The sequence below is a fragment of the Ursus americanus genome, chromosome 7 (genome assembly GCF_024610735.1).
Source record: "Ursus americanus isolate L20-20 chromosome 7, mUrsAme1.1.p, whole genome shotgun sequence".
In the NCBI taxonomy this organism is placed as follows: Eukaryota; Metazoa; Chordata; class Mammalia; order Carnivora; family Ursidae; genus Ursus; species Ursus americanus.
The window spans coordinates 47,178,242-47,190,792 of record NC_142133.1 but is presented as its reverse complement, the minus strand read 5'-3'; the positions used below and the strand labels follow the sequence as shown (position 1 = coordinate 47,190,792).

Here is a 12,551-nt window from a genome sequence, read left to right as displayed (position 1 = left end):
TTTTTTTTTTTTTGATGGAAGGAAGCCAGAGATAGTTGACGGCCGGGTACCATAATGAAAACAAAGAGATTAGGTAAATGTATACACAATGGATACTGACACCCTAGCTCTTCTCCTGTCCTCAGCCCCCTAAAACACTTGCAGCCAGATCTTCATACTTCTAGGCAATGTAAACACTGGATGTTTAACTATAATCAGGATACAAGTACAGTGGGAGGCTATGATGGGCAGAGGGTATGTGTGTGTATGTATGTATGTGTGTGGTAAAAGTGTAGACAACAGTGAATGTATAAAAAAAAAACCTGAAGAAGTAGCAATATGAGTCTATGATTTAGAGAAAAGATTAAAACCCCAAATAATCAAAACAAAAAAGAAGAACATAGTTGTTTTTATGGAAGAAGTCATGGGGGTAATGGTAGTGGTGGTAGGCATTGAGAAGGCAAGGAATGCTATCACGAACCTTGTACAAATATTTCATTCCTTAAGCAATTGGCATGTAAAGCTTTGGGAGGGGCAGAGAGAGGGAGAGAGAGAATCTCAAGCAGACTCTGTGCTAAGTGTGGAGCCCAATGTGGAGCCCAATGACCCTGAGATCACGACCTGAGATGAAACCAAGAGTCGGACCCTTAACCGACTGTGCCACCCAGGTGCCCTGCATGTAAAGCTTTATACATTACATGCTTGATCAAAAAAATGCAGACAAGGGCACCTGGGTGGCTCAGTTGGTTAAGCAACTGCCTTCAGCTCAGGTTATGGTCCTGGAGTGCTGGGATCAAGTCCCACGTTGGGCTCCCTCTCCCAGGGAGTCTGCTTCTCCCTTTGACCTTCCCCGCTCTCATGCTTTCTCTCTCTCTCTCTCAAATAAATAAATAAAATTTTTAAAAAATGCAGACAAGAGGAGCAGTTGTCTACAATTTACCTCCTCCTCCACTGGGGGTGGGGGCCCTGCCAGCCAGGCTCACTCTTGCACTACCCTGGCAGCCCAGGTGTGGCTGCCATTCTTGCTGTAAAAACTTTGCAGGACCCTCAAAAGTGGCAGTTGTAAATTCTGAAGCAACACAATTTCTAGACATACTAAAAATGTTTTACTTGCCTTTGAGTCCTGGAGTGTGTCAATAAGTTCTTCATTGTCCAGGATATTTCCTTCAGATGTAAAGAGCATTCTCAGGATTTTCTCCTCGATAGTTTTCAGCTGGTTTTTGTCAGCGTTGATCCTCACAATGAGCTTGATTCTTTGTTCTTCCAACTCGGGTTTTTCAAGTCGTACCACATCACTGGAACCAAAGTTTGAATACTTAAATTATGGCTTTATCAGTGCCCTGAAGTTGCTTCTATTTTTCTTTGCTACTTGGCTGAGTACTAATGTTACTAGCCAAGTCCTAATGCATAAGGCCCCTCTTTTGCTGGGTTTACACGGTGGCTATTCACTGAATGACATGTTAGTTCTGATTCTATCTTGTATTTCAAAACCTACCACAGTCCCCATAGCTTCTGCTCATCTTCTTTTCGGATAACCTGCTCAGTGCTTGATCTTCCTAATCATTCAATTTCTGTTTCTAATGCTTGATTGTGCCAGGCTGAAAATGGTGCCTGGAACATTCTTTTTATGGAAGATTCTGAAATCCCACCACTCCCACAAAACGAGCCTTGAGTGTGTCTAATAAAGGAGCCTTACCTCCAGCTCCACCCGTCTAAACATGTGAACTTAGATCTCCCTTCACTTGTGCTTTCATAGTTTGCTCCCAGCCCTATGTTTGCAGAAACTAATCTTTATTAAGCATCACTCTGTGCCAGGCACCCTGCTTAAAGTTTTACGTGGATTCTCTTTGAATTTTTTGAATGCTCCTGTGAGGTGGGCACTGTGGTTACCACCCCCGCTTGCAGATGAGGGAACAGACCCTAGTGGGTCACTTCCTGAGCTCATGTGGCTGTGAGAGGCAGAGCTGGGTTTGCACCTGGCTTAGCTGACTCCCAGGGCACATGCTTTACCGGCTACGATGAGTGGCCTCGGTTCGTTTGTTATGTATATACTGAATTCAGAAACTTTAAAAGTTATTTTATGAACACCAAAAGAAATCATTATCTCAAGTTTGTATGTTTAAATAATTTTTTCAGAAGAGAGGAGTATAAACTGGAACCCAGGGATTCTGTACTCTCCACCTGAGTCTCAACATTCTCGCTTCCAGGGCACTTCTCCGTGTCCCCGCGGTCTAACATGCTGACAGTTTGTGACACAACTAAGTGGAACTCTTCACGGAAGAGCAATGGTATGGAAACGGCTCAGCCATGTCCTTAGAACATGTCCGTAAAATGTGCTGAAATACCCTTTGTCTGGAAAGAAGTTAGCCTAGCAGAAGTTAAGCAAGTTAGCAGCTGGCGGAATAGATTCCTAAAATAAACAAGGAAAATGAGATTTAAACTCAGTGATAATAGGAACAAGTCAGGATGCTCTTGACCCAATTTTGACTTGACTCAATAAACTTGATGACTCATTTTGAACATGGGTCTAAATTATCTTTTCCTTTAGAGTTAATGTATGTATATACATACACACACATGCATATACATACATATATATTCACACACACATATAATGGGTTTTTAACCCATATAAATATTATTATTTCAATAAACCCTTAAAATTTTTTGTCTCTTAAGCCTCTTGGCTAATTCTGATAATTACTATCAACAATTCATAATCTTTTTGGGAAGTGGAGATTTAATCACAGAGTATACTGAAGGAGCATATTTAATTTTTTGAGGCAGACAAATGGAGGTACAATTAAGTACACAAGAAAACACCTGTAGACAAGTAAAACAGGAAAGCTATATTTGGGAGTTTTTCGCACAGGTATGGAGCAAAGCATCTCAAGGAACGACATGATGACTGACTTCAATCACTTGCCCAAGAATGGAAACCCCAGTGAAGGGGAAGAGGCAGGGCTGGGCTGAAGGCCCGGCCCAACCCATGGTTGAGAATTAAGGGTATATCCCTGATCTCCTTGAGAGGACTGTGAACAAGATCGGCGGCTGCAAAAGTGACAAGACATGAAGAACCTGGTCATTTACGATCATCTTTATGACTGAGGACTCATGAGTGGTGCTTTCACACATTAAAATGTTTTCTTTGACACAATTTCTAAACAAAATATTAGGAAACTTAGCTTGCTCCTCCCCGCCCCCCGCCTTTTTTTTTTTTTTCTTTTTTACCTTAACAGTTGATCCTCTAGACCTGATTTGGTTACAGTGAAATTGATGATGGTAACTTTAATGCACACCTGAAAGAAAGGCATACATTTACACAAAAATGCTTAAGTTCAGAAGGGTAAAATAAGAAGTGCTCTCCTTTGTAGAACAGGGCCCATTATTACCCACCTGGATGCCTCTCGGGTCTCATTGTGAACATACCCACCCACCCACACACCCACACACCCACCAAGCATACTGTGTCTTACAGAATCCTAACAGGATTTTCCGTGCAGTCTGAGTGACAGTCTTGTTCCTCACAGGCCACAGTTAGAGAATGCTACACGGTGTTTTAAAGAAAGGTGAGCCAGCAGAGGGTTAGAAAGATCGGGTTCTGATTCCAGGTACAGCCGTTAGTGCGTGCTAGACAAGCCACTCACCCACGCTGAGATTTAAAAATTGGGATCATAATAGTTATAACTCACAGGGTATTTGTGAAGACCAAACGAGGTAATAAAATCACTCTGTTACAGTGACTTGTACATAGTTTGTCCTTGTTAAAAAGAAGTGATGATGGATAATAAATAGAGCTTTATATATATTTTTATGAAAAATGGTTTCTATAGTATTCTGACATTACTTGAAAAGTTAACGGCAAAAAAAGAGTGTTTGAATGTCCCATATTTTACATGTTATTCTTATTTAATCTTCACAATGAATCCTTGAACTATCTCCACTTTTTGGTTAATTGACTTGAGGATCCAGGAAAAAGAATAACTGACCCACAGTCACAGAGCTAGTGTTGGGTCAGGTGTGCGATGCTCCCTCCCAAAAGTTAAGTAAGTGAGAAGGTTGTAAGGTCACCACATTGGTCACTTTTCTAAACTTCATGATGGATCTTGGGACACGAGCCCTGGCAGTGGCTGTGCAAATTAAACCCCTCGACGCTGACCTGGGCTTTTAGTGGCATTCCCCTCATTTTATTCAAGAAGTGTGTCCATTTCATCTAAACTGAGCACATTTAGTGAAGACAGGCAGCTATGAGAAAATCAGTGACTAAAAGGAAAATGACACTATTTGGAATGGCATATGCAAGGATTTTATTTTTTGGGAGATGGAGGAGGGAGAAGTGAGGGGCTTAGTTCTGATTTGTTGAAGTTCTTTCCCTAATTGCATGGGCCCTGTTGGAGAAGGGGAGACCTGCCAGGCTGGGAAGACCCTGCGGAGTGTGCAGCCGTGCCTGTAGCTGTGGCCGCACCGAGGGACTGCGGGGAGCCCCGTGCAGGAAGGGAGAGAGGAGACCCAGCTGCCTTCATTTCTGTGGCAGCTGCCTTGGGCTCTGCAGCACGAGAGTAGTTCTTGTGGATCCTGTCGTGGCTCAGGGACGTGCGTGTGGAAGTGAGGTTCACACAGATCCCTGCAAAGTCTAAGGTCCCGAGGGAGGACAAGATGCCCCCTTCTCCAGAACTCGAAGTACAGACACACTGGATGTCTGAGTCATGATTCTCTAACGGTGCCAGTCACCAGAGTTTTGAAGCCGGCAACTTTATTATGAACGCTGGTTCATTTCTGAGCCACAGCAAGAGGGGCACAAATGGCCTTGAGCTGCAGGAGGGAGAAGAAGGATTAGAAGGGACTGCTGCTCTGTGTTGTGCAAGCAGCTGCGGGCTGGGAGGGAGGCAGAGAGCGTGCTGGAGAGCTGCGCAGGGCCGCGGGCAGGGCAGCGCCTAGGGACCAGGTGTGGAGGGACCCAAGTCCAGCTGAATGGTGAGCAGAAGGGCAACTGGAATCAGAATCAGGATGCAGAAGAGAAGCAAGAGTAGAAGACAGTGGAAGGAAGGGGGATGGCAGAGTGGAGGGAAAAGGGGGCCTGGGAGAGGGCCCACCTAACCTCAGAGACCCGTCACACGTAACAGTCCACTCAGGCTGGGAATTCCGGACCAGCAGCTCATACCTCAGGCAGGTAGTGGGGATTTGGCAATTTGGTTGTCATATAGAACCTGAAGTTTTTGTCATAATCAATGTCTGAGTCTCCAAGGTGAATGAGCAGCCGTCCACCGCTCATGAAAGTCTGCTTCAAGAGAATGGGTTCTAGAGCTGGGTCCAAGGTTTCTTTAAGCTTGAAAGTTAAAAGAGAACACACACACACACACACACACACACACACACGCACACACACACGCACACACACACACAAAGCCATTAAAATGGATGGGATCAATTTCTCTAAATTCCTTAGGCCTCCAAATTTATTTTGAGCAATTTTCCGGTGATCTGATATTTCTCTTACTGTGCACTCACTGGCTCTAACGGTGTATATTTTCCATGGTTATCTTTTCGGTAGTCTAAGAAAATAAGATCATATGAAGGCAATACAGCTGTTTAGACTAACTGTGCATACCATTCATCCCCATAAGGAAGAATCTGGGAAAGGAGGGTCTCTGCAGGTGGCCCTTCAACAGGACCCAGACAAATGATACGTTCACTTTCATGGCTGTTCTAAGGCAAGAGATGGCAGTCTACACAGTGTGCAGGCCAAATCCTGCCCTCTGTGGCCTGTTTTTGTATGGCTTTTAAGCTAAAAATGATTTTCACCCTGTTAAGGGGTTGTAAAAACAAAACCCTAAACCCAAACCAAAACAAAGAATATTTGTTTGAATAATGTTTGTACAGAGACTGTATCTGGCCTAAAAAAACTAAAATATCTGGCTCTTTACAGAAAAAGTTTGTGGACCTCTATGCTGTATGACAATTATTTTCTTTCCCTCAAAGCAAATTTGATTGTTGGCAAGAACTTAGGCAGGCAGACACTGCCGTCGGTATCCCTATGTCAGCACGGGTGTGATGGGAGCCCATGGCCCAGGAGCTGTCAAAATTTGATTGTAATCCACAGTTAACAAACCTATTTCATACTGTGACATGATACCCAAGAATATAAGTTGTTCTCTTAAAACACAAGTTTATGAGATAAAATTTCCATTACTACCTATGACACCATTTTGTGCTCTTAAAAATCTATTTCATTAAAAAACGCTGGTTGAGACTAACTCCATTTCATACCATGAGTAGGTGGAGACGAAGTTGGAGAAGACCACTTTACAAATGTAAAGGGCAGCTAGGTACATAACGCTAATGACTCCAAGTCCCAGAAAGCAGGACAGGCCTGGTCAGAGTATCCTGTTCTGGCTGGGGTGCTGCCCAGGCGCCCACCCCTGCTCCCAAAAGCACTCAGCTACAGTTATAAGGCCCTGCTGTCCAGGGCCAGAATGTCATAGAAAGTCTTCTGTGCCCCGCTGTGAGAGAAGAAATTCCCCCGGGACCTCCCGTGTTACAAAGTAAACTGGGGTTTAAGAATCCAGTTTGGGGCTAACATAACTGCACCAAAGGTTTGGGGAGACTTAACCCTCCCGTGTAACTTCAGGGTTTGAGTGAGGGTCTGGGACCCATTACAGAACCTTACCTGTGTCAGGCAAGGCTAGAAGGATAGAGAATAATAATATTTATGCCCACTGGAATGTTTCACTGGCTTCACGTCATCAGTGTAGACAGTCCCCACTGGCCCCATGGCACTACTGCTCTGCACTTTCATGGCAGCTAACCATCAAGAGCCACAACCGGGCCCAAGAACCAGCAGTGTCAGGAAACAGAGCCCATCCCACTACCACCAAAACCATGCCTGGAATCAGAGAAATCATTCAGTCAACGGATTGCTCCCCATGTGATAGTGCACTGTTTAAGGAGCTAAGCGACTGGTTTGAACAATTTGCAAATGGAGCTGCCTGGTGTCTCTAGCACGATGCAGGTGTAGCCTGTATGGTCTGAAAGTTGGGGACGAACTGGAGTAGAGGAAAGTGAAAAGCAAACCTCTTCCAGTAAGACAGGTAAACCAAGTCGGATTGAATTTTCAAGTGTACGTAAGAAATTACTATCCGTAAGCTTAATGATCTTTAAACCACTTTTGCTTTCCTTGTTCCTTATCCAACGGTTTGCCTGTTTGAGAAAGCACAGAGCAGGACATTGGACTTAGAGTTTTATAAATGACTAGAAAGTGAAAGTTTTTAGAGTAAAGTTTAGAAATTTTGTTTAATTTAGAAACAGGTTTGAAAGATGAAAAAGATAAAATAAAATACTACCCCCTGCAAATAAAAACACCTTTTAAACCCCCAGTGTTTGGGATTCTTCCTTTTATTCAAATTTGGAACAAATGAAGAAGGGACACATCTAGGAAAAAGCCCATCCTTAATGTATTCAAGCTTGTCTTCCTTGCTCTGACAATGGCTCCCTTTTCTAAACCCCATTTAGAACAGTATGATCCATGGACTTAGGAGTGAGATAATAGGATTCTGTAAATTCCAGACAGGCTTGCCCTAAAACCCGTCCTACCCTGACTTCATTCTGACTCTTCAGACCTTTTAGGAACAAGAACTATATAGGAATGAATTTCTGCTCCCACAGAAAACAGAAAACTAATGGTCAATCCCGTAAACAAAACCAATCAAAATCAAGTATGCGGAGCAGCTGGACTCTTCCCTTTCACCTTCTGCCTCCACAAAATGAGGATCTCGGACTAGAATACTTTTTTTTTAAGGTTTATTTATTTATTTGAGAAAGAGAGAGTGTATGAGCGAGGGAGGGGCAGAGGGGGAGAGAGAATCTCAAGCAAACTCCCTGCTTAGTACAGAGCCCGACTGGGGGCTTGATCTCAAGACCCCGCGAGATCATGACCTGAGCCAAAACCAAGAGTCCGACACTTAACTGACTGAGCCACCAGGCGCCCTTTGGACTAGAAGACTTCTAAACTCCCTCCTAGGTCTAAATCCCCAACATCTTACAAGTGTGTTCAAGTCCACTTCTGGAATTTGGAATAGACAGCATAACATTAAGCAGAGCTAGGAGACTGCTCTTCATCTGAAGCACTTATTACGCACCTGATCCTGGGGATCAATCATCAGAGGCCACCGTCTCCCCTGAGTAACCAAAATGCCATTTTCTGTTGATATTATGTCACGGGGCAGCCCATCAGTGTTCCACTGCCGTATTTCATAGGGATCGCCAAGAATGTTAATGAGACTGAAGGAAGGATTGATTGGGATCTCCAGAGACAGACAGTCCTGGATCCAATACTCTATAAGCTGTGGGAGGAGGAAAGCTTATTTGTATAGAGTCAGGAACACTTGGTAAATGAGGATACGCACAAAAGGTCATGGTTAAAAGTAAGTTCTACTGGTCTCCACATGCATCCTGGCATCAAGGCATAGGACACAAGAAGTGGACTGACAATCAGGAGATTTGGGGCCTAGAACCATACCACAAACTAGCTGTGGCTTTGGGCATGTCACTCACCCTGTCTGAACCTCAGTTTTCTCATGCATAAATGATAAATGTTGTCACAGTAGTCTTCAACCAGGGGTGTACTGTCCCTGTTGGGAGAGTCTGGAAGCATGTGGAGAAGTTTCGGGTTATCACAATGACTGTGGGTGCTACTAGCAATTAGTAGATGGGGCAGAGAAATTAGCATGTCACCTGCTTCGGTGAGTGGGACGGTCCAAAAGCACCACTGGCACTGCTCACATGGCACCAGATGACCCCTAACCTTCTGTTGAGTCTACGAGTCCTGTACTCACTAGGTTTTATAACTCAAGGGCAAGGATGAAACCCTTTTAGGAAGGCATTTCATAAAAATGCCTGAAAATCTTCTCCAAATAATTTCATTTCCTGCTCCTTCCCATTGCCTAGCCCTTTGTAGCAGTCTCACCAATTCAGAACACTTCATCCTGACTGACTTTAAAGATTTATTTATTTATTTGAGAGAGAGAGCATGGGCGTGGGGGGAGGGGAGGGGTAGAGGGAAAGAATCTCAAGCAGACTCCTGGCTGAACGCAGAGCCTGATGTGGGGCTCAGTCTCATGACCCTGAGATTATGACCTGAGCTGAAATTGAGAATTGGCCGCTTAACCGACCGAGCTACCCAGGTGCCCCCATCCTGGCTGACTTCAGATGCCACTTCTGATCATAAGCTGGGGGGGACTCCCCGGCCCTTTTTCTTCCCCTACGTTCTTGAGCTGCATAAGGAAGTGATGACTAACTTTCTAAGGCAGGAAAGGAAAGGAAGGAATGTGTTAAGGAAATCCTAGGGCTGGCCCATTGCTGACTGATGGGGGAGGTGGAGGGCTGAGGAGTGTATAAATAAGTGTCCATCATGGAGAACCTTCACAGCGGAGAGCCTCCCTCTAAACTCAGGAAAATGATCGCCCCTATCCTGCCTCTGCCAGTTTCAGCAGCTTCTCATCACTCCTCACAGAAAGTGAGTTTACTCACCGATTGCCTATACTGGGCTGTGAAGGCCCCATAATAGGCAACACAAGCTGCTGCTATAAACACATTCCCAATGACGTTTGATATCTCCTCATTGAATTTCTGGATGCTTTCTTCCCATCGAACTTGCTCATCTCCCAATGCAGCCGTCAGCTTTCCAGCACGTATCAGACGTGCTTTGGTCAGGGCCATAGTCTTTGCTAGAAAATTAAAAAAAAAAAATCAAATTATGTTATTTAGTATTTTCCTAAAATATAATAAGTTTGTTCACCTGCTTTTGTTTGTAGCGCCATTAGCATTACTTAGCTTATGGTGTCAATACATCTCTATGAAACCTCACACCAGTTCAGCATTATTTCCCATTCCAGAAGCAAGTCCAAGTTTGCCTCTTCCGCGCAAACAGCTCCTCTTTGATACTCCATTACTCTGGCTGAAGATAGCTCTCTCTGTGTCTGTGTAGTATTCATTTTCTGGATCAAATTCATATGCCACATCATGTTATAATGGAACATGTCCCAACAAGCCTTCCACACAGGACTTGAACGTATGCCATGTGTGCAGTTCTAATCTTACATTAGAAGGCTAGTGCAGTACCTCCATGGAAATATGTCCTACATGTTGGATGGAAGCTGAGATTTGACTGCCTGAAGACTCTACTTTTAAAAATCAGGCATCTCCTGATACACACACACACACACACACACACACACACACATATATACACACACACACAATGGAATATTACTCAGCCATCAGAAAGGATGAATACTTACCATTTACATCGATGTGGATGGGACTGGAGGGTATTATGCTGAGTGAAATAAGTCAGTCAGAGAAAGACAATTATATGGTTTCACTCATATGTGGAATATAAGAAATAGTGTAGAGGATCATAGGGGAGGGGAGAGAAATGGAATGGGAAGTCATCAGAGAGGGAGAAAAACCATGAGAGACTTTTTTAAAAAGATTATTTATTTATTTATTTATTTGAGAGAGAGAGAGCAGAGTGAGATAGTATGGGGGGGTGAAGGGCAGAAGGAGAGGTCAGAAGCAGGCTCCCTGCTCAGCAGGGAGCCCAATGGGGGCTCGATCCCAGGACCCTGGGATCATGACCTGAAGTGAAGGCAGACACTTAACCAACTGAGCCACCTAGGTACCCACCATGAGAGACTCTTAACTATAGGAAACAAACAAATTATAGGGTTGCTGGAGGGGAGGTGGGTGGGGGGAGGGAGCAACTGGGTGACGGGCATTAAGGAGGGCACATGATATGATGAGTGCTGGGTGTTATACCTAACTGATGAATGACTGAACTCTACATCTGAAGCTATACTATATGTTGCCTAATTGAATTTAAATAAAAAAAAACCAGGCATCTCCTGGCCACCACAAATTTTATGAGTTACTCACCTAGACTTTCTTTCTCATTCACTCCTTTGTCATATTCATCTTGTAAGGCTTGTATTTGATCTTCTACTTGCTTTAGTAATGCTTGCTTTTCTCTCAGAGTGGCCATAGTAATATCAAGTTCAGCCTAATAAAATTAAGAAAATATTTGAAATGAATATCCAAGGTCCCCAAAGAAAATCAAATTTGCCCACTTATAAAAATTTTAAAAATGGGATTTATGTTCTCTTTTTCATGTCTCGAAAGATTTTGACATGGTATACAAAATTAAAACAAATGTAAAGTAAAATATAAGAGCAGAAGCATAACAGAACAAAACAAAACAAGAAACAAAGCCCAATACAATAAATCATAGAAAGAATAGAGAAGCAAATGTACCATTGCACATTAATCCCAAAGCATTTGGGATTAATTAGTTACTACAATGGATTAACTTTAAATGATGAAATAAATGAAAGATTCACGCAATTGGGAAAGCTAATCTTCCCTAACGAGTTCTCTAGAGCAGGGGTCTGCAAACCAAATTCAGCCTGCTGCCTGTTTTTGCGCAGTTAGCAAACTAAGATTGGTTTTACATTTTTAAATGGTTGGGGAAAAAATCAAAAGAAGAATAATATTTCATGACACATAATTGTACAAACTCAAATTCCTGTGTCCATAAATAAAGTGACATTGGAACACAGCCATGCTCATTCATGTACGTATTACTGATGGCTGTTCCTGTGTTCGGGAATTGCGACGGAGACCAGAGAGCCGGCAAAACATAAAATATTTACTCTCTGGGTCTTCACAGAAAAAGTGTGCCACCCCGGCTCTAGCGCTGCGGTTCTTTCGGTGACCCGCCCCACTCAATGAGCATTCTTTGTTCTGCTGGGGACCTCACATCCGATTGTGGCTTACACTGGCTTAGGAACCTCAGATGATGCCATGGAGTGTGGGAGTATTAGCAAATGCAACCCAGAGCATCAGACGCTAGAGCTAAAAGTCACCTGCCGAGTATCATCAGCCTGATGACACGAGCATACTGAGAACTCCTTTTCTTTTTCTGCTGGGAAAGGGCTGATTTTAGAGGTCATTTCTGAAAGAATAATCTTCCCCAGCTCTTTGTCTACAACAAAAACGCGTTTTCAAGAGCGCTGTTACTCTCTATGTTGTGCAAAGTCACAGGAGCTTGAATGATTAATGATCGTGGCCTTTAATCGTATAAAATACAGCAACACAAAGAGTGTACCTGTGCAGCACGGAGTTTTTGTCTCTTTGGTTCGACTTCTTTGACTACCCTAGAGTATAAATCCATCGCTCTTACCCACATGCACATGGATTTACATGCTCTGGACACTTTCTCTACTTTTTCAGGCACAAAATCAGGATTGTTAATATACTTTTGAAGTTTTGCCAATATCTGAGGCTTTATGTTTTCCTTATCATATTCTAAAAGTCTTCTTAGAAAGTTAGAATCACCAAGAAGTTGCTTGGCTGTTGGCCAATCAGGCCTGAAAGACAGACACAATAAGTTAATAGTACTGTAATAAAGTAATTTAAGAATAAAAGAAATGTGTTCTTTTGAGAACATTAAGATATTATCCCAATCGGTGGGTAGTTTTAATCTCGATACTATAATCCCAGTTATTGGTAGTTAAGTA

The 12,551-nt window shown here is 43.2% G+C and overlaps 1 protein-coding gene across 1 annotated transcript in view; it reads right to left on the bottom strand.

The window, feature by feature from the left end:
* DNAH6 (dynein axonemal heavy chain 6) overlaps window positions 1-12,551 on the bottom strand; it is a 207,965-nt gene that overhangs the window by 53,816 nt on the left and 141,598 nt on the right. Inside the window, exons 52-59 of the mRNA XM_045808809.2 lie at window positions 12,140-12,401; window positions 10,912-11,035; window positions 9,505-9,701; window positions 8,115-8,318; window positions 7,051-7,176; window positions 5,141-5,305; window positions 3,211-3,278; window positions 1,094-1,274 (exon numbers count right to left, since the gene is read on the bottom strand). Coding sequence (XP_045664765.2) covers window positions 1,094-1,274; window positions 3,211-3,278; window positions 5,141-5,305; window positions 7,051-7,176; window positions 8,115-8,318; window positions 9,505-9,701; window positions 10,912-11,035; window positions 12,140-12,401 — 1,327 coding nt within the window. The remainder of the gene's footprint in view (window positions 1-1,093; window positions 1,275-3,210; window positions 3,279-5,140; window positions 5,306-7,050; window positions 7,177-8,114; window positions 8,319-9,504; window positions 9,702-10,911; window positions 11,036-12,139; window positions 12,402-12,551) is intronic.